At 40.2% G+C, this 25,232-nt stretch overlaps 1 protein-coding gene across 5 annotated transcripts in view; it reads left to right on the top strand.

Moving 5' to 3' along the window:
* The window catches only part of Pcdh15 (protocadherin related 15), a 595,973-nt gene that overhangs the window by 406,061 nt on the left and 164,680 nt on the right, over positions 1-25,232 (top strand). For all 5 annotated transcript variants that reach the window (XM_075979991.1, XM_075979989.1, XM_075979992.1 and 2 more), the window contains exons 16-18: positions 4,573-4,652; positions 8,968-9,061; positions 17,496-17,624. In XM_075979991.1, coding sequence (XP_075836106.1) covers positions 4,573-4,652; positions 8,968-9,061; positions 17,496-17,624 — 303 coding nt within the window. The remainder of the gene's footprint in view (positions 1-4,572; positions 4,653-8,967; positions 9,062-17,495; positions 17,625-25,232) is intronic.

The raw sequence follows: 25,232 nt of genomic DNA, 5'->3' as shown, positions 1-25,232 counted from the left end.
TCCGCCAGGTGGCATTTGATGGCTCTGTTCCTCTGTAACTTGACAGAATACTGCATATAGATTTGCTTATTTTTCATGATTATTTTCTACACTCTGAGGACATTGCTTACTTGAATATTTTTGGAAGTTGTTGTGCCCCTGAAATGTGTACATGTATGCGAGAATAACAATTGACTTTCTTAAAAAATAAAAAGGATGCCGTGAATTTGAAAGAGCAAGGGAGGGTATATGGGAGGACTCAGAAAGAGGAAAGGAAAGAGGGGAGGTGATGTAATTTTTTGGAAGCTTTAAAATAAAAGGAAATGAAGATAGCAATTTCATAACAGATGAATTAAGTCATCTGGCTGAACTGACTACAAAGAGTTGTTTACAAAGGTACTATTTGTCCTTCCAGCAATAATTAAAGAAAAACTTAGCTTTATTCCAGCCATTAAATTGAACACATATCAGCAAATTGATGGCTAAATACCATCACTTGCTATCCTATCCGTTCAATGTCAACAGCATTCAGTCGTTTAGCTTGAGGTCAGTGGCCAAACAAACACCAGCCATTGTCTTCTGTGTACTAAGCTAACAAGATCTCAGAGCTTCCCCCACACCCACTGAGCCGGTTCTGCCTCTCTCAGCTTCCTGTTCCTGCCTGGATTGCTCTCCACCGGCCTTCATTTCTCCTACCCCATGTTCAAGCAAGCACTGGAGTTTCATACACCAAGTTACGCTGTCCTGAACAGTTGTTTGTGAAGGGGAATTTACCATCATCTCTAGATGTTCTTCCTGAATTATTTCACAGGGATCTGAAAATTCTGCATCCAAATCTGTTGGCCCTTTGCTCCCCAGTAATATAAATGAGCAGGCAGGGGTTTATTTCTGCTGCTCATCCCTGAATTTCCAGTATTTGACATAGGTGAAATGCCTAATAACTACGGGGCTAATTAAGGAACAGATATGGTACTCATCACTTAGCTTTTTAAAACTTAGGTATCTTACCTCAGAATAGATAACAGCTGGGGACAAACCTGACAGCTGACTCCAGAGCCTCCCAGTGGATTCCATGTCAAAGGAAGATATTGGCACATTTATTATATATTTGTTTTGTTATTTGTTATGTTATTATAATTGATATTGCACTTTCCAAACTCTTGAAAAAAGGGCTCATTTTTCACTGGACTGGCATAAGATAAATATGTTAGAAATATTTTTGCAATAAGGAGGAGTGATTCCTACTTATTACATGAAAAATATATGATATGACTAAATTTTCCCTTTTCAAGATAAACACTAATTATTAGAGCACCAAGTGAAATGAAATTTATACCCTAAAAATGCTGAAGCATGCATGGGCAGCCCATATATGGTGGTTCTGTTGAACTTGTCCATATTGGGTTTCATAATCAGGTCTCTTCCTCAAGAGGACACCAGATCTCATTACAGGTGGTTGTAAGCCACCATGTGGATACTGGGAACTGAACTCAGTACTTTTGGAAAAGTAGGCAGTGTTCTTAACCTCTGAGCCCACCAAGTACTCTTGTTGAAAGGAAGGTAGAAATAATAGCATAATTGAACTCTTCTGCATGTTTTATTTACCAATAAAATTCCTCTTACCCTCAGCTAAAATTGTAATTTACTAATGCCACAAAAGAATGATGCAAATACAGCTGCACTGTATCCACAGATCCTTCATTCCCACTATCATAAATTGTGGTCACTCCTGCACATTAAAGGATTCATGGGCCAGCCAGTGAGATGGTTCAGTGGGGAAAGGTGCTGCCACCAAGTCTGGTGACCGGAGTTAGATGTCCAGGACCCACATATGGAAAAGAGAAAATTGATTCATGCAAGTTGTCCTTTGACTTCCACACTCACACTTCATCACATATGCCCCTCTTCAATTAAAAAAATAAATGAATGAAATGTTTAAGAGATAAGATTCCATACCCAGAGATGGAGTGTAGCCCAGGAGCAGAGTGCTTAGCAGGCAGAGGGCCCTGGTCTCCATTCCTAACAATGCAAACAAGGCTTCTATATTGATCAAGACTTAGTAAGGGCTCACATAGAAACCCTGTTTCAGAAGCTATGTTCTCACACTTTTGAAAACGTAAAGAGATAACTTGTTCCAGAAGAAAAAAGAAGGAAGATAGCAAACGACAACAACAAAATTCCAGCTACAAAGCAATGAGCGAGTGGAAAGTTCTTGATCACAGGAACAAGAAGACAAATGACAAAAGTCTTAGTGTCAGCTTCTTAGTAACAAAAGGCGCTCTCAAAATTATGTTACTTTTATCCTACAAACTGAAAACAAAGAGGACTAGTCACTCGTGATTTTTTTCTTTATGAGATTTATTGTAGTTAACTTCACAAAATTGAGAATTGTGGATCTAGACTTTTCCTAGATTTTCCTTATACTTTTCTAATTTGCACTTCATAATCTTTGTGTGTATGTACATGTGGCATAGCATTTACCTAGAGGAGCAACGTTTGGGCCTAGAAATGATGAATACTTTGTTAAGCTAAAACTGGCCATTGTGAGGGTATAAGAGTAACACCTAGACTTGTTGATTAAATACTGATCACCATTTTACTGGAAGTAAATTCATAGTAAGGAAGGAACTTGTCACAATCAAGCATTTCAACACCAGTCAGTGGAACTTGCCAGTGAGTTAGACTGTGAGGGAGGTGTGAGTATGTGTGGTGTGTCAGCCTGAGAAGGCAGGAGGATGCAAGATGCAGGCTAAAGAATAGAAGATGTGTGGAGAGGTGAGATGGACAGTGAAGACATTGGTCTTTCTGAGATGTCGAGGCAATGAAAGTAGCCAGTTCTTTTTATTACTACATTCATCTATTTGTGTGTATAGTGGATAGTCTGGTGATCCATATTCTATAGTGCATATCAAATAGTCCGAGCACAATTGCAAGTGTCACTTTTCTTTTTCTGTTTGCAACATGTAAGCTCTGTGGCAGGTATCTTGACACACTGAGCCCTATGGCAATGAGACAGTTGCAGAACATAAATCATAGAGAGGAACTGGCCATGCATGAAGCAGATTGGACAGAGTCTTGTAATATGGAAAATGGTAGTTTATTACAAACTGAAGTGTAACTATTCAGATGTCCATGGAGTATGGGAAGGCATCGTCCTGTAGGAGTTCATAGCCGTGGCTGTAGTGTGGCAGTTTGGAGGGATGTTGCATGTTCAGGTCCTGTAGCAGGTTTCACAGGTTGACCTGCCTATAGAAATGGCTTTCTTGTCCAGTGAGGCATGGATTGCATACTGGACTGTGGTTGTCTGATCCACTTAATATCCTATCGAAGGAAGTCCAGTGACAACCCTATTCCTGAGTCCAACTCCAAAGCAATAATAGCTGCCAGAGCACAGCCTAGTATCTGGTCAGTAACAGGCAAGAGCTTATCTTACCCAAGGAACAGGCTGTATCTGAACAGTGACCCACGGATAAGTTTCTTCTCACCCCAAGGATAATTCCCTCACCCTAGAATAAGATCAGAGAAGTCCCTTGACATTCTTTGAGCAGCACTGAGATTCCATTCTCCAACTATGGCTTCCCTTTGATATTCTTCACACAGCCACCAGAGTCCCCTTTCCACCCATGACTTCATTGGGGAATTTGATGGCTTTTCCTAAAAGGAAAGTATTAAATGTTTTGAAATGAGCAAGCATAGACCTCTTCCAGCAACACATGCTATGTCTCTGCTCTGAAGGAGAGTGACACAGAACTCAGTGTGAGAAGATGTGGGGTTTGCTTCTTAGACCAAGGTTAGGAAAAAAGAAAATAACAGCAATGATAAAGTAGTTAAACTTATTGAAAGTTTGCAATATTCTAAATATCAGCCTTGATATAGTGTCTCAATTTAGATCTCTCAACTTCCATTACAGTTTGCGCCATCGCCTGCTTTTTTTATGAGCAAAGAAACTGAGAAATAGTTGCATAGCTGATAAGTGTACTCTAACTTTGAATTCAAGATTTTTAATCAGAATTGTTTTTGCTGATTTGAATACTATCTTGATATATTTTGACCTGGGAGGAAAGAGTTTAAGTAGAAAAGTGTTTAAATATTATAATGATATATTATTTAATATTAATTCATATATAATATATTTTTTTTAAGATTTATTTATTTATTATGTATACAACATTCTGCCTTGATGTATGCCCGTACGCCAGAGGAGGGCGCCAGATCTCAGTACAGATGGTTGTGAGCCACCATGTGGTTGCTGGGAATTGAACTCATGACCTCTGGAAGAGCAGCCAGTGCTCTCAACCCCTGAGCCATCTCTCCAGCCCCATATATAATATATTAACCAATTATGTAGGTATCATTTAACGTATTTGTTTACATTCCAGACATAGGTGCCTAAAAATAAAACGGTTAAGCTCATTAACTTATATAAATTAACTATTATACACACATGAAATTCTTGTACTGTCAAAAATGCCAAGATTCAGTATAAAATTCTTTATCCAGTCATTGACATTAGGTCATGCTTTATTCCTTAACACTCATAGTTTGAACATTCTGTAATTAGTTGGTAATTGAATTATGTTTTCTTCTCTGAAGGCAACTGATCGAGAGGGAGACCCAATCACCTATGCCATCGAGAATGGAGACCCTCAGCGAGTTTTTAATCTCTCAGAAACGTAAGTTACAAGGAAATGATTTACACTTGATTGCCCCCTGTTAACGTCAAGCGACACGCTGTTAGCAAGAGGACAGACTTTCGGCTGTTTGTAGTTTTAGTTTACATTTTTTTCTATGAATGCTAATGAGCACTGGGGGTAATTCTAAACAGCAAACCTTTCCCGAGAGACTATTTGTTTATCTTAAACAATTTTATCAGCTAAAATCCACCAAGGTGGAAAAATTTCACTTGCAGGCAGAGCCTCAGACTAATTAGGTGTCTGTAATGTTGTTAGTTGCTCGTAGCGACAGGGGCTCTTCCGGAAAGAGCACAGCACTAACGTCTCGTTCATTTGAAGGGAGGTTTGGCAGCCAGGTGTATTACATCACCTCTAAGATGGAATAAAATCGCAGCACCTTTTTAGTCTACCTGCTATCAAGGTATCAGAGATACTCGGGTCATAGCTTTTGTAGTGGGTGAGGGCATTCGAGAAGATGGTTAGTGTAGAGACACCACAGGCTTCTGCTCTGCATCATGATGCCTGGGGGAGTCTTTCTAAAGAGCAAAATTGATGTTCCACATCTGTTGCCAGTGTATGTAGGGAGAGATAACTTACCCGTGGTGACAATAAGATAGCCACAGCCTCTGCTGCTAGAATATGTTGTTTGTAATCAAGCAGGCCATGTGAAAGTCTGTTAATCTTACAACAAACAAAATTTAACATGATATTAATCCACACGCCTATGAATACCTGATTTTTGACAAAGAAGCTAAAATTATACAATGGAAAAAAGGAAGTACCTTCAACAAATGGTGTTGGCATAACTGGATGTCAACATGTAGAAGAATGAAAATAGATTCATATCTGTCACCATGCACAAAACTCAAGTCCATATGGATTAAAGACCATAATATAAATCTGACTATACTAAACCTGATAGAAGAGAAAGTGGGAAGTAATCTTCAATGCATGGGTACTGGGGACCACTTCCTAAATATAACCGCAGTAGCACAGACACTGAAGGCAACAATAAATAAATGGTACCTCCTGAAACTGAGAGGCTTCTGTAAAGCAAAGGACACAGCCAATAAGACAAAAAGGCAGCCTACTGAACGGGAAAAGATCTTCACCAACCCCACATCAGACAAAGGACTGATCTCCAAAATATTTAAAGAACTCAAGAAATTAGACATTAAAATTCTAAATAACCCAATTTAAGAAATTGGTTCAGAACTAAACAGAGAATTCTCAACAGAAGAATCTAAAATGGCCAAAAGATACTTAAGAAAATGTTCAACATCCTTAGCCATCCGGGAAATGCAAATCAAAAAACACTGAGATACCCTCTTTACACTTTTAAGATCAATAGTTTTCAACCTTCCTCATGCTGTGACCCTTTAATATAGTTCCTCATGTTGTGGTGATTCCCCAACTATAAAATTATTTTGTTGCTACTTCATAACTATAATTTTGCTACTGTTATTAATTATCATGTAAATATCCAGGATATCTGATATGCAACCGCTATGAAAGGGACATTCAACCCTCAAAGAGGTCATGGCTCACAGGTTGAAAATGCTCGAGACAAAGGTGAGCCAGGAGAGTAGAAACAAAAACAAACAGAATCACCGTATGCTCTCCCATGATTAATAACTTAACCCTTTTCTTTATTGTGTCTTTATGTGGGTTCTATAAATATCTGACCATTTACTGAGTCCCAGCCAATGTGGGTCTGACACTGCTTGGAGTTTTGATGGTCTGTCGGGTGTAGGCAGAGTTTTTCATTGAGACTACCATTCAGCTCTGTCCTGCCAGCTGCTTCCAAATACCACACAGAGACTTATCATTAATCATAAATGCTTGACCAATAGCTTAGGCTTGTTACTAACTAGCTTCTATATCTTAAATTAACCCATATTTTATCTGTGTTCTACCATGTGCTTGATATTCTATCTCAGCACTGCATGTCCATCTCCTGCTTCCTCTATGTCTCCTCAAACCCCACCTTTCTTCCCAGCATTCTCTCTGCCCCAAAAATCCTACCTACCTATCAGCCAGTCCGTTCTTTATTAAACAGTGAGAGTTATACAACTTCACGGTATACAAAAGGATTATTCCAGCCATGGGGAGATGCTGTCATGGAATTGCCTTATTCACCACACCCACTGCCTTCATGTCTGAGCCATGTTTGCAGTCCTGCAAAACTTACACAGCACTGTGGTTAGATTTTTATCATAAATAATGCTTGTGCATGATGCAAAGATTTTTTGCACTCCTGATGCAGATAGTGTTTCCTGCCTCGTGGCCTCCACCAGTCAGTGGGAATGTTCCTCCAGGCCAGCTTTACCATGAGAGATGTTCATTTTCTCCATTGACTCATCTTTCTGATCTGAATACTCCAAGATACTATCTCCATTTCCCTCCCCGTGCCAAATATTCCCCCATATTCCAGTGCCTCCATCATTGAGTCAGAAGGCATATAGCACTTTATCTCCATCATAATCAGATAAATAAGAAAAAATAGATTTATGTATAATTTGACATAAGACAGAAAGTCAAGATGCTTTCTAAGTTCATGCCTGAGGAGAGTTGGAGGAAAGGAACAAAGGACTATAATTGTTATAAAGCAGTGCAAGGCAGAAACTATCCGGTTTTTTTTTTTGTTCTCATTGTACTACACCTAGGTTGACATCCTTCCTCTTCCTTGAGTTGCTTGTAGGTATGTCTGAAAAGCAAAAAACCGCCTCACTTTTCTCTTTGAATGTTATTGTACGGTGAGATTGCTTGAGGCATGTGCGGTGTAGAGTTGATACAAACCTGATTACTGTGAATGTGTTCTGGAAGTGGTTTTCGGTTATTTGGACTAAACAGTTTTCAGGCAGTGTTTCCCAATCCTGCCATATGCTCTGAGAGCTTCCAAAGTCTGCACCATCAACAACAAAATCAACCAAATGAGCTACTGTGTCCCTGGATTTCATTTTCTCCCAACTCTGTTTTCACTGCCCCTTGCAATGAGTATCACATAAATCCCACTCTCAGAATCAAAGCATTTAAGTTGAAACGAAGCCTATTTATCAATTAAAAGCAAACTAGGTTCTTACATTTGACTAATATCTCAGTGTTTTAATGCATTAAAATAAATGTTTTCTTACAGTGGGTGCTTGATGAAAATTTCATTTGTAGCATCCAGTGTAAAACCCAAAAAAGACATTTTGAACTTATTTTTAAATAGCTGAATTGTTATTGGTTTTACTTTGGAGGAGAGTATGCACAGGAGATATTTATTCTGGGTAGAATTAAATAATTCTAAAGATAATAATTTATTTAAATATTATTTGTAAATTAGGTTACTTGGATTGATATCACTCTAAATTTCATAAAAATAAGCAAATGATATAATTTCTAGTACATACACAAGCGTATATTTAAATTTTATTAAATGGGCACATGAACACTAATTATAATTTATTATAAATGATATAAAATATACAATATGATTCCCTTACAAAACACTTATAGATTTAAGCGCACTTATGGAAATAAAAATAACTATTAAAACTTTGGCACACTGCAGATTTAATATACTTTTTGAATTACCTGATTTTTTATACGTTCTATAAATGGGACATGCAAAAGAAAATAGGCTTCATCATAGAATTTGTCAAATAGAAAGCTTGTCTCCCAGAGGAGCACTTTGCAATACATAAGAAAACACATGGTATTTGGAAGGGGAGCCTTGTCTGAGAATTGTCATGTTGCCTGGGAACCATGGAGCCTTTTACTTTGAAATCATGACTCACAAGACCTGTGTGTCTCTCCCAGGAATGAGTTAACCATAATGATGTTTTGCTTGATTTTCCCACTAGAAGGTTGAGAATCATCTCTGTGATCTCATTCAGGTTTGCAATTTCCTCCTTATTGCTAAGAATCTCAACAACTTTAAAAAATCATTTCTGATTTCAGCGTGAGCCCTAGAATCACACTTTAATACTCAGTTTATGATTATGCAAAGTGGATAAAAATAATCAAAATAGTTCTCCCCAATGGACCCTCTTCTGCTTCATGAGATATATAAAGGAAGTATGCAATTTTTTATTTGTAGGGAGGAATAGAAACCAGAGGGGGAGGGGGACAAGCAAAGGTAAGCTGTGAACACCAGTAAAGGACAGAGGCAGAAGTGGAAATGGGGGTGAAAGGAGGAGGGATGAGGAGAAGGAAGAGAGGGAGGGAGAGGAGAGAGAGGTACAAAGGTCTGCAGGGACCTTTACATCCAAGTCAGGAAAAGAACAACTCACATGATACACTGTCTTTGTGTTTCTCTCTCTGCCTCTAGCACGGGGATTCTCATGCTAGGGAAGGCGCTAGACAGGGAGAGCACAGACCGCTACATCCTCATCGTCACAGCCTCAGATGGCAGGCCCGGTGGGGTAAGTATGATCACTGGGAAGGGTGCTCAAAGCAAGACTGAGGAAACCAAAGAGTCCCGTGTCCCTACACTCTAAAACATGTGTGACAGCCATCAGGAGCCTTAGCCACCAAACAAAGTGCTTCCTAACAGAGAAATCCAGATTCTGAAACTGTCCTGTACCTCGGCCTTTGATATGCGAACAGACCCCTGTGATCCACACCCTTGCCATTTTATCATCACAACTTACAGAGAACCTGAACTCAGACTTTCTCTACCAGTCCTCGCCCTGTGTCAGTACCAAGCAGCAGCAGAGCGCCTCCTGAGGCTTTCTGGGTTGAACATGCTCCACTCTTAAAGAGGCAGGAATGGGAGAGGTTGAAGTGCCTAAGAAACTGGGTCAATTGAGGCCAGAGGTGTCCACAGGGATCACTCAGGATCTGATGAAAACTTAATGATCTCCAATGAAAGCTACCTATAATTTTAGAGAGGTAAATTCCATTTCCCACTTTATTCTAGACCTATCATCAGTTTTAAGTATCTTTCTATTCTTTGTTTTTTTTTCCTTTATTTTAACCTCTGGCGATCGAGCCCAGAGCCTGGCCTGAGCCTTTACCACAGATCAGCATTACAAGAGTCTAAAATTAAACATCATATATCTGTGTTCTTTCAATCATTTTGCTCACAGTCTCCATATCTAGATTTCAAACAGTGCAGAGTTTCAGTCACTGGTAGGAGTTTATTATTATTCTCTCTCTCTCTCTCTCTCTCTCTCTCTCTCTCTCTCTCTCTCTCTCTCTCTCTCTCCGTGTGTGTGTGCATGTATGAGATATATATATATATATATATATATATATATATATATATATGTATGTATGTATGTATACATGTGTATACCAGTATGTGCACAATTTCAGGGCAGAGGTCAAAATCAAGCCTTGACCCAGGAGCTGGTTTTCAGATTAGGCTGGCTGGCCAGCAAGCCCCGGGGATTTGTCTCTCTCAACACCACTAACATAGGACTTACAAGTTTGAGCCATCGTGCCCAGCTCATTTGGGTTCCTCATGCTTGTAACACACAGGTTTTATAGATTAAACTATACCCCCAGGCCCCATGTTTCATCTCCTTTAGCCAGCTGCTTACCTGTCAACTCAACACAGCCGCCTAGAAATAATTTTGACCCTATGAAATGTGTAGGTGTCATCATTCAGTTCAACAGTAGCATACTCTAGTTCCTTCAGTTGACTTTTCTCTCTATGGCAACTTGTCTGAATATAAGAGAATGTGTTTCGAACATTCACGTCAGGGGGATTGCTGAGAAAAGTTACCTAGATGAAACGTATCAAATAAATACAGAAATAATATTAAAGTCTTCATAGAGTTAAGAAAAATAGAGATAATTGGCCCTTATAATCTTCCTATAAGAACTATTGGACATTTTAAAGATTTTGGTAAGCACTATGCAGGTAATAAAACACAGTTCAAAGAATATTGAGATATGTATGATTCGTAACGTGCCAGTATTATAGGAGTGTGCAAGAGTCAGACTCTCTAGAAGGAACCTGCAACTTCACTGATGATGAAAGATTACCCAGTCCAGAAAAGGGCAAACCTTCCTCTACCACCAACAAGACATGGCACCTTAAGAAGTGGATTGGGGAGTGGGAATGGAGGGGAGAGGACTAGAGGGAGAAGAAAGAGGGGAGGCTGCAGCCAGAATAAAAATAAATTTAAAAAACCAGTAATATTAAAGATTACTGAGTCACCTAACAAGTCAACAGCTGAGAGGGGTTGCTAAGGAAACGAAGGAGGGACTACTTAAGTAGCTCTATAAAGGATGTAATTAGAACAAAACAGCATTCAGGCCAACCATGGGTACAAGTAAAGTAAAGGGTACACATAGCTTCAGGGAGAATCAAAGCGTCAGTCGGGAACTGATGGCAGCGGTGACATCACCGAGGATATTTTAGGCCTACCCTTCAAAATAAAATGCCTCAGAGAAGGGACGAGATGGAGACTAGCCAGCATGTTCACTGTCTGGGCCAGAGCCGCCTTCTGCTAAGCATGGTGCTGCTCATTACGCAGGCCATATGTTACAGCTACTGTGTGACAGCAGGGCATTTTCTGTCATCCGCGTGTGGCTCTCAGCTCTGCTTTCTGGGTCACAGCAAGTCTAGGTTTCTATTTTCTCATTCTTTAATTATTAAGATCTCGTTCAGCTTTAAAATCTTGTTGCTTTTGAATAAGTTCTGGACTAGTTTCCAAAGTTTGTATTGAAAACAAATATTGAAATGTTTGGATTTTTAACCAACCATATTTGATTTGAATAGTCTAATCATTCATGTAATTTGTTATATATGCATTTTTTTTAAAATTTTTAATGGGGAGATTGCACACACGCATGCAGATGCCTGCAGAGGCCAGATGAGCGCGCTGAAGTTATGAAGGTGTAGGCAGTTCTGAGCTGCCCTGTTTGAGTGCTGGGGCTGAAGTTATGAAGGTGTAGGCAGTTCTGAGCTGCCCTGTTTGAGTGCTGGGGCTGAAGTCAGGGCATTGGCAGAAGCAGAACCAGCCCTTAACTGCTGAGACATCTCTCCAGCACTGGGAGATATACTTTTAGGGGCCAGGTACAGCCAGTACCTGAAGAAAAAAACTATACAATATATTTTAATGTATTCCGTAGTTTAAAAACACTTTTCTTATTTAAACTTTTTAACTTTTGGCCAGCCATAACAAAATAATATTTCAAACAAAGCATAGAATTATAAATAAATGTGTACTGAACATAGGTCAGGGGTAGTCAGGTTTTGATTAAACAAAAATTAAGTTAAAATTATTCTATATGAAATAAATTGCCAGGATAAATTTTTTTATGAAGATCTCTTGTCTTTTTAAATTCCAATGAGAAAATAAATAAGGATCCTCACACTATATTTCTCATTGTAAATTTTGGAGAGGATTTGATTTTATATAATTTGACTTTCCTATAATTTATTTTTTCTGCTTTCATTCTAAATAATTAAAAACCTCAGCAAGCTAACTACAGTTTATTATTATAAATGTGTAGATTTTATTAATCTTCACAGACATAAGTCATTTTTTCACATATTAATAATTACATTCATTTTTCACATATTAATAATTATACTCATTTACAGTCGCTGCTTGTTTATGAGCTTGCCAAAGTGTAGCTGGGAGAGGTTTTGATGGAATGCCTCCTGTTTCTTGGCCTTTAAGCAGTTCCACATTGTTACATGTATTCCCAGCCATCGCTTGTAGGTTCTCAGACTCTGCCTTCCCTTTTCCTTGGAAGGGCTTCACACTTACTCTGTCCTTTTAAGACATGTAATGGTTCTTAATTCTGAGCTAAGGCCAGTCCAACAAAGCCAGACTAAAACAAAATGTGATTGAAAACCTAAGCCAACTTGACTCTGCGTTTATGGATATGATTTGATTATCACAAATTCCTCTTTCTCTCTCTATGACTAGCTTCCACTTGGGTAGAATGTGCCAACCACCTCCATGGTGTCTCCAGGTATCAGGGATGGGGTGAGGAGAGAGACTGTGTGCTCTGCCTCCCTTCCTCTGAGTCTCTCTTCCATCATCCCCAGATCTCTCCCCTGCTCCATCTTTATAAATGATGCTCTCTTTTCCTTGTTTTTCTCCCTTGAAAAATTTTACAGCTCAGCCTCAATGGCAGGAAGAACGTTTTTCCAAATCACAGAGGAAATCCAGTGACCTAAATAAGATTCCCCTGGCTCTTGATACTTGAGCTTCAAGAAAGCTGGCTGCTGTTATTATTATTATCATCATCATCATCGTCATCATTATTTCCATTATCATTCTCTAGGTAGTGTTTCCACTACTGACCTTCCACTTCCTTGTTTTATTTGGCACTAAAAAAAATGTACCTTTAAGTCATACATCATAATTTTCTCAACCTTTTAAACTTCCATTTTTACAACAAAAATGAATTTCTGAAACATGAATAAACTTTTTGTTATCTGGATGTGGGGACTGTGTGTTCTGTAAGTAGCTTTATTTCTCCTGAGCGTTATTGTGGTTCATTGACTTTATAGCTGGGTAAAACTTCCAATTGCTTTTCTCCCTTGGTAGCTTGAATAGCAATTTCTAATACTGTGAGGGAGAGTTCTCATGGAGAAGGCTTCCAGGTGAGTCCCTGCGTTAGGAATGGGAGCGTGCGCCCATTTCTCCTTTTAGTCCTAGGACCCCCATCTGATGATGACCATTGCAGACCCTGTGTGTGCTGCCGTCTCTGGGAGTCCATTTTCTTCCCATTCCTGTGTCGAAAGTCCGTGGTGTCTTCAACAATGGAGTGCAAGCTTCAAGTTTGGAGCTCCAGAGGACAATGACGCAGCCTATATTGTTTTGGAGTCTTCCAGTTACCCTGCAACCCACAACTCCAAGGGAGGCTTCCCATTCTTGAAACTGAGGATTTTGTTAGAAAAATTATGGCTCTGGGTAGAGGGCACTATCCCCCAGAGTGGAATTCTGCATGTGTTTAAATGACCTTGTGAAATACTATATTTGCCTATGGCTTTTTCAGACAGTCCCAGTGATATTCACGCCTTCCTCCCTCACTCACTTTATCTCCATACCCCTCCCAAGTTAAAGTCTTCTGTCTGGACCAGCTGCCTTGTCAAACAATACCTGATAAATGGTGTAAGGATTAAGAAAAAAAGAGACAAAAGACAAGATAGAATCGGGGGCGGGGGCTCTCAGGGAATATTGTAGAAGCCTCGAATTTATTTCTCCTAGTCTTATATACCCAAAGTAAAAGGGGAGGGCAAAAGACTTCCTTACCATGATTCAAGGAACAAACAAGCATAATCACCTCCTTAATTGGCCAAACATCTAGTAACCACACCTTTGGCCAAACAACTTGTTATTTGGTCTTGAGTAGCAAAACGTCAAATGACCATTCTTAGGTCAAACTTTCTGTTTACAAGCTTGAACACTGACCTTAAGTCAAAATGGAGTGGAGTCACACTGCGGGCTCCCACAGCCTTCCCCGCTTTTACTATGTCTGACTTCACAATGCCCTTGTCCTGCCATTCTCCTCTCCAGAGACCCTCTTCTACATCCCTGCCCAGTGGTCTCTTTCCATTTTCTTGGTACCTGCCCTTACTTGAGGTTGTATATGTACATCGCAAGGTGCAGACCTGAGAACAACACACAAGAAGGCATTTGTTTTCTCAGTCGGTGTTAACCCAGTTCTACCCCCTTCCCTGAAGTCTTTATGATTTCGTTTTTTTACAGCTGAATAGTATCCACAATGTTCTGTATCTCATTTTTAGTATCCATTCATCAACTGAAGAACATTTAGGTTGTTTCTACTTCCTAGCTATTGTGGAAAAGGCACCAATGAACATAGCTGAACAGTATCTGTAAAGTTGGATGTTGAGCCCTGTGGGCATATGCCAAGGAGTGGTATATACTGGGTCATATTGTAGATTTAGTTTTAGTTTGTTAGGATTCCATACATCAGTCAATGGTGGGCCCCTTTTACTCACACCCTTACCACTATTTGATGTCAGTTGTCTTATTTATTAGGTTTATTGGTTTGATATTTGTTGATTGTCATATTACAAATTGATTTATAGAATTAATTGTGAGAAGGGTCCTTTAATCATACCTTTATCAGCACAGACTTTGTTCATTTTTTTGGTAATTAAGGTCAAAAACCTTAGAGTGAAGCCTGAGCCATGTTGAACTATAAGGTGACTATATTCCTGACCAATCTAAAAATTAAAACCATCATGCCCTGTATCCAGGCAGTCTGTGACGATGTCAGCATAGTCAAGAGTATGGCCAGGAGATCTCAAGTCAAGTAGAGCCTAATGTGCAGTACTGACCACCGGGAAATTTTGATGTGGGACTTGTCCCCCTCTTAAAATATGAAATAGAACTTGCTCAGCTGTGCAGTACTGACCACCGGGCAACATTGACGTGGGACTTGTCCCTCTCTTAAAATGTATGAAATAGAACTTGCTCAGCAATGGAGATTCCTGCCATTTCCTGTAACCCTCAGAACAGCATAGAAAAGGATGCCCAAGTTCCCATCAGTAGGTCATTTCCTCAGTGATAACTCAGTTCCCCTGTGCATCAGCCAGCCAGAGGTCAGAGTCTTTGACAGTGGATCCAAGATAGTCTGCCAGCCTACTATTCCCTGGGAGAAAGGAGAATTTAAAAACATAATAGATTGATACAAAAGGCAGAGGTGGACATAAAGGTAGCTTGAAGAAATGCCAGCAACACTAGTACAGCCACTCTGAGGTCTTAGCTTAAGCTGTCAGAATTAATATCTTGCTCACCCTCAGGCAAACTGGGAAATACTACTCCCATAAAACACATTTGTAAAAAAAAAAAAAAACTGGTTTCACTTCCAACATAACTTGAAATGAAATAACATTTGTTCAAATATTTTTCTGTTACAGAAGCAATGTAGCTCTCTGGGAGAACATTTGAGAAATATATTAATGCTACAAGGGGAAAATAAAACACCTGCACTCCATCTAGTCAGAAAACATTTTAATTTCTTTATATAAATTCACAGTATACATACACACATGTGTATTTGTTTGCCTGCATCTTTTAAATTAAATGGTATCATTGGAAATATGTAAAGAGTAGAGTACACAAACCATAACTGGAAAGCGTGATGAGTTTCCGCAGTAGGAAAGCAGCTGTGAGCATTGCCCATTGCGAGAAACAACTTATCCCATACGTGGGCACTCCCCAACCCTCTGTGATGTAGGACTTTCTCCAGTTCTCCTTGCTGTCCTGTGACTCCTGTCAGTGTGTAGGGCTTTCACCTGTGTCAGTGACGTCCTGTAGCTACATATGATTGTGAGTGACTTGTCACTCAAACTTATGGCCCGGAACTATACTACAAAATCACTTGTGACATTGGGTCGCCACATGAGTAAAACCTTTAACAAATATTTGCTATGAATGGGCATTGGGTAGTTTTCATATATGGGCTACAGTATGCTTTTGTGCCTGTGTTCATGTCTTTAAAGCAAAGCGTGGTGGAACATTAAACACATATAAATCATGTATACATAATATAAATTATGATGGGATAAGTCATCAATGGACACAAATAAACAAGCCACACATGTTCAGCACTGCTTTGTGATGCGTGGTAAGTTTTGATGACAACTGAACGTGTTATAAAATAGATATGGAGGTTTGGGGTAAATTTCTATGAAAGATGGCTCTTGATTTTGTTAAAGTAGAAACAGTTTAGAAGAGAAGTCTTGGGAGCTGGGGAAAGCACGGTTACTCCTGCAGGCAAGTGAGGAGCTGTGTTGTTTACAACCGATCATAGAGTCATTTTCCAGGCCATACCATTCTGGCAGTCAAGAAACCCGACTGTGTATCTTTGCCCTTGCTGACTGCCACACCACCTCTATAGAGCCACCCACCGCAGCTCATGCCCTGTGTCTAGTTTCTTTGCACATTACCCACAGATTCATTGAAACTTTTCATGTAAATACTTCTGCTGGTGTTCAGGGCTCAATGTGTTAATATCTTCTTAAATCTTGTACCAAACTCTCGTGGGATTTTCATTCTCTCTTTTCCTCTTGGCCTGTAACTAAGCATTTTAGTATCCTACCATACTGTATGGCTTAACTTATTAGGGTTCTTTCCCTCTGTGTTTGGTTTGTGCCACCCACCCCACATTGAGACAGAGAGGGAAAGAAGCCAGGTTAGATGGCGGCTTACACTCAAGTCACACATAAAGACAAGTTTACTGACTCCAAGAACTCTGTAACATTTTCTGGTTCACAAAGTCAAGATTTCCCTGTAAGAAAACAGCTTCCACAGAAACGGTGGCTTAACTGACACTGATGCCATTGTCTGGGGACTTAGAAACAGCAATTTCAGTGGTAATTTAATATAATAATAATTTCATGGGGTTCAAATTCTTGCTTTAAATGTAAACATGGAAACTTACTAAGGCGATGTATTCTGACAGTGTCATCTTGCCTGAAGATGCTTATTTATATACCATGCTATTTGATAGCATATGTATTTATGTTTAGACAGAGAAATACACAAGTGAGAAAAACTACAGGATAGTATATTCTTTGGATGAAAGGGTGCGAGTGTGTATAAACAAATGCTCGCTACATGTGAATTAAATAAAGGTAGCATCACCTGAGAGGTAAGCCTCCAGGAGATACTTGGCATTCTCAGCAAGACGTGTGCCCTTTGATATCATCATCGACTTTCTCCATCTTTTTTTTTTTTGAGGTATTTGAGGCTTTCAAGCTGATTCTTTTATGTTCTATGTCTTTTTTCGTCCTTTGGAAAGCTAAGGACCAAGATGCTTTTCAGATAAAGAAAAACCAGTGTGGACACAACTGAATCCAAAATGATGGCCGCTCTTCTCGCCTCTCACAATCTCCTTCTCTCTTCCTTTCAGACCTCCACTGCCACTGTGAACGTGGTGGTGACAGATGTCAATGACAATGCTCCTGTGTTTGATCCCTATCTGCCCAGGAATCTCTCCGTGCTGGAGGAGGAGGCCAATGCCTTCGTGGGACAAGTGAGGGTAAGCAGAATAATCGTGTAGCTTAAATGTTGTTGGGAGGGACCTAATTTCTTACATTGTAATTTTGAAAAGAGATGCAGTTCGGGTGATCTATTAAAAGACTCTTTGAGTACTCTCTATGACCATTTCATAGTCAAATCCTGTACATTTGACTTTTATGTGTCATATTTAAAGATACTATGTAATTTAAACATAGATCGATATTAGAGTATTCTAACTTAACACATCTAATTTTATTTTCTGGGAAAAAAATAAAATATATCTAGAAACTGTATTTCAGTATACCATTAGGTTTGGCTGTGGACCTTCCTAATTCAAAATATCAAACACTAGATATGAATTCATTTGAGATTATAAATCTCTGCTTAAGGCTCTACTCCTTGTGTATTTTTGCACACTCTAGGATTAATTTCTAGGTGTGTTCCTCTCCTTCCTATGTGGGCATGATGGCTCTTTTCTGCAGCATTTATCTTCAGTGCCAGTGAAGAGCCCACAGCTTTGCCTATTAGTGGAACACTCATTCACTTAGCCATAACCTCAGCTCTGCAGTTGCTTTTGGCGAACTCTCATTTCTCTTAAACTGTGGCCAGGCTCCCACACTTGGTCTATGCTTGGTCTCCAGCACAGCTTGTGGTTTGGAAACCACAGGATAAGAGGTGTCTATAGGCAGAGAGTATCCTCTGAAGCCCCTCCTGCAGATGAAGCATGGAGGTGTCCTCCAGCAGAATCCCTAAGACTTACCCCTGGGAACCATCCTAGGCAAATGACATTATAAACAGGATGCTGACTTAGCTCAGTGTTTACTGAGATCAGACAGTCCATTGCTGTGGACATCTGAAGAGGACAAACATAACACAACTGTACGGCTGAGTCAACTGCCCATGTCTGGATCCAGGAAGAGGAAAGAAATATCTTCTAAGTGCATGCCCCAAAGGGTACAAGAATCTCCCACAAGGCTCCACCTTTCAAAGAGTCTACCATCTTCCAGTAGTGGAGACAATCTTTCAGAATAAGGATGTGCTCTTCATGCTCATTTTTTCAAAGGAGTCTGGTTGGTTCTCGGAATAAGAATTTTCTAGAATTCCACTACTTCTTAACCAAACATAGAACCTAGGTTTTTAATAGAATCTTCTCTGACTGTGGAAGACATTTTCTTTAACTGCTGTTGTAGACTTGAACTTTCATATTAGATACTGAGATTTTTTCCCTCATTGTGTGTGTGTGTATGTATGTGTGTGTGTTTATGCATGTTTGTGCACACATGTGGGTGTGCTTGCATATGGAGGTCTGGGTTGGAGTTGATGCCAGCAAACACCCTGGATGGCTCTTTCATTTTATTCAGTGGGGCAGATTCACTCAATCAAACCCAGAGATCATGGATCCATCTAATCTCCATAGCTACCTTGCTCTAAAGATCCCTTAATTTCATCTTCAAGGTTGGAATTATCACCATAACTACATGTCAGCAGAACCATGTATATGGATTCTGAGGATCTAAACTCTGATCCTCTCACTTCCACACAGGTACTCAAACACTGAGCCACCTCCCCAGCCCAGGTCCTAGGAATGATTGAGTAGTTTGAACCTGCCCTTTCTTCTTTCATAGCTCTGCCAATACTTTGACTGCCAACTCCAGGGTCATCATTTTCTGACACCATCTCCAATCCCGGGGAGAAGGCACTTTGCATTTTTCTTCCCCTCCAAGTCACCACCGGGGAGAACCTGAGCCATTGTGGTGTCGCTGATGCTACATTGCAAACTAGAGAGCAGATGTGAAGCCACCATGGCTCCACGCCCTCATGCCATCTCTACTGTCAAGTACCACATGTGGATTATACAAGGACATCACATGTAACAGAAGATTTAGATAGAAATAGTTTCCTAGGGGTTTATGGAGGTGGCACAGTGGGTAAGGACACTTGCTGCATAAGCACTTGTCCTTGACTTTGAATCACTGGCCACCACATAAGAAGCCAGATGTGATTCCAGTTGTTGTGGGCAGTAGAGACAGAAAGATCACTGGGGCTCACTGGCTGCCAACACAGCTCCAGGTTCTGTAACAGCACTGTCTTGTATGGGATAAGATGAAGATTGATGGCACAGGGCACTCAGTGGCCTTCATTGCCTTCTGCAGGGCCTACAGAGGCATACATACTCACATACACATGTGCACACACCACATATATACTCAAGAAACACATACATACATCAATAATTTTAGTACATTCAGGTAGTACTAGAAGTGAGGTAAAGATGAGTATAGAAAAAAAGTATCCATAATAGGAATAGTCATTAGACCAGCTACCACTTTAAAAGCAGGTACCTAGTATTAGGGGACACTGAAGGAGAATACAAACATTTGTACCAGAATGACACCTCTAAAATGTCATTGGTTCTGGCTGAGTCATGGCTGCTGCCAGTATTGAAGGTAGAGTGACACACTGTGGCCTTCCTTTATCCATCATAAACAAATGGGCACACTCTTCTATATGGGCAACAGATGTGATGGTAGATGCCAGCAGATGCACACTGCCCGAGGATGACAGATGCTGTGATAGCTGGGCGCAGGGCTCCGATGGTTTCTATAAGCCAAGAAAGAAGACAGAAGTCTGCACTAGAGGCTGGCGTAGAAACATCATGATGATGCTGTGAGAGGCGCACAGAGGATTTGCATTGGCAAGAGGGACAAAGGGAGATTGGGAATCTCTACCAGAATAGTCAATTCAAAACAGGAAGTGGGAACATGGCATGCCATATGTATAATAAACAAAACATCTCACAGCATTAAGGTTTTTCTATACTGTGTTAGTTGTAGAAGATTCGGGGGACCCAAAAAGAGTCAGATATGGGGGAACACCAATTGTGTAAATGACTAAGATTAATTGCTGTCATGGGAGACTCTCTGTACACAGGGAGAAATAGACAGTGGATAAGAATCCAGTCATGAGGCTAAGCCCAACACTGATAAGTGAATTATATTAGAATCCCACTCTGAAACACCATATTGTTTAAAACAGATTCTTTCTATCATGTAATGACTATTCAGATGAAACAGATGTTCAGTTATCTGTGTATTTACACATTCATGCTTTCTTTATCTAGAATTAAAGTAATAAGAGTTCAGGTATTATATAAATAAAAACATGAGTAAATACTGATAAAGTTCCCCCAGTGATCCCCGAAAAGATATTACATTGACCCCCTCCACGTACTTGTTCTTGCATTTGATGAGAAATGGTATAGAACTGAAGGAGACCAGCTTTGACAAAGATACCACTTACCAGGGTAGGGACATGGGGATTAGAAAAATAAGTAAAGAGAACAAAGACATGGGTAAAAATAATAAAATAGAAGACTATGGTACTGTGAGGGAGTTTGAGTGAATACTGAAATCACCTGCATTTGATTTTCCATACACTTTTATACCCCAATACAACAGGGGAAACAAGACAAAAGACTGCTTTAACATGATACAGAGGACAACTTAAACAGTTACTTGCTGCAATACTTGGAGGTATCAAGCCATTAATTCATGAGAAAAGCATCCTGTTGTTTAGGCAGTGAACCCACCCTAGACCAAATATCCTGAAGGCAGCCACTCCCTAGGTCAAACTTCTTAGTTCAAAAGGAGTAGAAGTACAATTGAATTCTCTGACCTTTGGTCAGGGTGGAGTAGATCTACCAGGATGGGCCCTCTTAACATCCAAAACACCAAGTAACCACACCCTAGGCCAGGGTGGGCAGCCATACTTATTGCCAATGACCTTAAACAACCTCAAACTCTGACCTTCAGACAAGGTGGAAATAGGCTCACATTTTTGGGCATCCATATACATAGAAGATTTATTTCAGTTTTGAAAACTGAACACTGAGCCTACCACTCATCATCCAATGCAGTGATCTTGGATTCCACTCAAAACCAGAACAATTTTGAATGTACAAAGACAAGAAAAACACCCCAAAGAGCCTAATATCCATCTGACTGTGTAGCTCTGAGAACATGAGAATGTTCTTCCAATGGAATTTTGATGCCTAGTAAAGGCCTCCTGTTGCTACCTAATGATAATTATGTAATACATTAATTTCACTAAATGACTCATGATCTTCTTTTTAAATTTTATTTCAATTGTCACCACAGACTATTAGGACAGTCTCAAAGCCAGGATACCTATGGTTAATTACTGTACTAAGCATGAGTTATTGGTTTCTGTTTATCCTCTAATGGTGTTTTAATATGAGCAATCCAATGCTTTAGTACAAAAGCTGAAGGGATCAGTAGTAAGATCAGAGGGGACCAATGTTGCTTGTCATATAGTCATATACTCCAATAGCTCCCAATGAAAGGCAAAGGGGGGCTGTGGCACTCTATCATGGTATTCCACAGGAAATGATCTGTAGTGACATGACTTCATGATTGGAAGAATGGGACCCCAGAATTTTCTGTACTGACTGTAAGTATCTTAGTTAACACACTGGATACATATCTCTGTGTGGATATGTAGGTTGAGTTGGGGCAGAGGAGGGGAACTGAGGACATAAGCCCCCAAGCTTATACCCTGGTGTCTAGCCTCCATAGTTGCATCTCACTGAAGGATGCCTTAAAGGCCAACCTTCTTCAAATTCAGAAACAATGCATTTGTCTACATAGAGAACCCTCAAGCATAAACACACATAGATGCACCAGGGAAGAAACTGGGGAAGAACCCTTCCTGTTAGTTTAGATTAGTTCTTATTGCTGTGTACAATGTAGAGGAGGGCTTCTCCCACCAAACTTTTGGTCATGGCCCTCTATGTTCTTAAAACCCTATAAGACAATGGAGCCCTGAGTCAACAAAAACATTCCCCTGTAGTTCTAAAATAACGATGCTGAATTTATTTACCCTGAAATCAAGGGCATTTCACAGGTGATCTGCATGCTAAATCGTCACCGGTAGTCATTCACTTCTAAACCCTTAAAGCAGTTTTCAGACCATTAGTAAACTGTGGTGCTCAGAAGAGCAGTGATGGCATCATCTGAAAAGAAAATCAATGTTCCCTTCGACTGTACATTTTAATATTAAACAAAAATAAATCTTAGCCTCTGTGGTCTGTCTCTGACTGATGCAGCTGTTGTCTCTCCGTGTGGGGTTCTAAAAATGAAACGAAGGTAGGGAGCTTTATGAGTCTTCCTTTATATTTTGTAGCTCAGCGTGCCACTCAACAGTGCCTCAAACTATAATACTTCTTTTTTAAGTGGGCCACAAGTGGAGAGCTTTATGTGTTCTCTTGCCAAGCCAAACAATAGAATGCGGACACCACCACTCAATCCCCTGAACCACTCACACACAAATCACATGATCTGAAAATTTGGAGGTGTCTATTTCAATGTTGCTACCTCTAAGGTTACTGATAATGGGATTCATCTGTTTCCTGTCGCTATTTTTGGAAACCATCTTTTGACTGTTCCATTAGCAGTTCATAAAAGGATTTGAAAATTGTGAAAGTATTTTTATAGTAGTTATTTAAAGCCCGGCCTGTTACCAGTTTTAGTGTTATTACCACCTGTCAGAATAAATGTATATGCATGTCTTTGTGCAGATATGCATGTGTAAATATTATCTTATAATTCTAGACACAGTGAATGGTGATTCACCATAGACCCAAGGTCACTAATGAAAGGTCACTTGTCTTTTTGCTTATCTGTAATACCTGCTTGCTTCTAGTTTTCATATTTGATTATGTCTGATACTTTCTATTCTCCCAGAAACTTTGGAATCATCTTCTAAATATACCCTTGCAACTGTGGATTCCTTTGGAAAATTTCCACTCACGTTAAACCCACAGAATGCATTCCATCCAGATGCTGGTGGCTCCACAGCTGTATCTTGTGTTCTTTCTGACCATCAAGCTTTGCCTGAAAAACAATCTTCCCTGAAAGTGCTCCTCCTTCTTAGTCCACATCTCAGTTGGCCCTCCCCAAGACAGCAGTCAGCAAGCCATGAACCTGCCCCTCCTCCTCTGAAATCTATATGTTGCCAGTCACCAATACCAATTACTATTCATGCTGGCGATTATGTTACGGTCTCATCTTCTCTTTCCGAACAACCTTATCAGGCTCATATTTTTAATCCAAAGTATTATTAAAACTGTGAAATAGTCTTGATAGCTACTAATTATTGCCATGTGACTCATAAGATAAAGCAGATAACACAGCTGAGCTATAGAAGATGGTCCCCTCAGCATGCCATGAGGAAATTCTACCTGTAAGGACCCTAACTATTTTGACACTTCACCAACATCTGTCTTATCCTGTTTGGAGTTACTCATGTCTCTGTCTGAGATCTTTCCTGTGTCAGTTAGTTTTGATTGTATACATGGTTGTATTGAACAGTGAGTGCCTAGAAGGTTGAAGAAGCACATACTCCGGGTGTATCTGTGATGGTGTTTCTAGAAAAGACTAAGGAGTAGGGACCAGTCCTAAGTGTGAGTGGTGTCCCCCATACCAGATGCTTTGGACTCAGAGTTAAAAGAGAGAGGCAAGAACTTGCTGGCACAGGTGCCCTCTCTCTGCTCCCTGCCTACTAGGAGGCCAGCTGCTCTCAACTGAGAGGCTCAGCCAGGTCCTCCCAGTCAAAGTGGATTGGAAGCTCTAAGTGGGAGCTAAATTAAATCTCCCCTCCTTTAGGCTGTTGGTTTCTAGCATTTGCCATGAGGTTGAAACCGTTAATAACACTCCTTTAAAGTGTATACGACACTGGTGAAACCGCGTAGTTGGTAAAGTGCTCACTATGGAAGTATGAGAACAAAGCATAGGGCTATATAAAGAGGTAGACACAACAGTGCACACTTGTATCCCAGCCCTGGAGAGGCAGGTGCAAGGAGATTGCTATATCCTGCTGATCTAATGGGCTGGCTAACCGAGCCCCAACTTGCAAGTGCTGATCTCAGCTAGAAACCTTGCCTAATGAAAGACCTCATTGACCTCTAGCCTCCGCATGCATACACAGTCATGTGGATGTACACACAGATGTAGCGAGCTGCGTGGAATCACACCTGATGGAGATGTATAATCAGCTCCTGAGATGGCTAAGACCTGACCTATGCTATGATCACGCAATGATTATCAGTTGCCTGCATATGCGTGAACCTATGGGCAGTGCCCACCTGATAGTTCGGGGTTGGCAGCCCATGCCTACTTAAGGGCTGGGAGAGGTTTGCCCAAGGGAGAGAGAGAAGAGAAAGAGAGAGAGGAAGAGAGAGAGAAGAAAGAGGGAAAAGAGGAGAGAAGAAAGAGAAAGAGAGAGAGGAAGGAGAAAGAAGGAAAGAGAGGAAAGAAAGGAGAGAAAGAGGGGAGAGAGAGAAAGAGAAGGAGAAGGAGATAGATTGCTGTGAATAAAGTCCTGGAATAAAAACTGCAGTGAGAAGAGCTCCAGTGGTCACGTCATCCTTGCGGGATGAGGTAGAGACGCGACACACAGACCCATGAGCAACATGTTTTCTTTAAATTTTTTAACAGTTGATAAAGAAGAATTACCCACTGTTTCTGCTTTACAACCTTGCCCGATTCATCTTGCTGTGTCAGTCAATGCAACATTACATATTTATAAGGCCCCACTTTATACAAATTGT

The sequence above is a fragment of the Microtus pennsylvanicus genome, chromosome 7, assembly GCF_037038515.1.
Source record: "Microtus pennsylvanicus isolate mMicPen1 chromosome 7, mMicPen1.hap1, whole genome shotgun sequence".
NCBI lineage: Eukaryota > Metazoa > Chordata > Mammalia > Rodentia > Cricetidae > Microtus > Microtus pennsylvanicus.
This window is presented reverse-complemented; position numbering and strand designations above follow the sequence as displayed.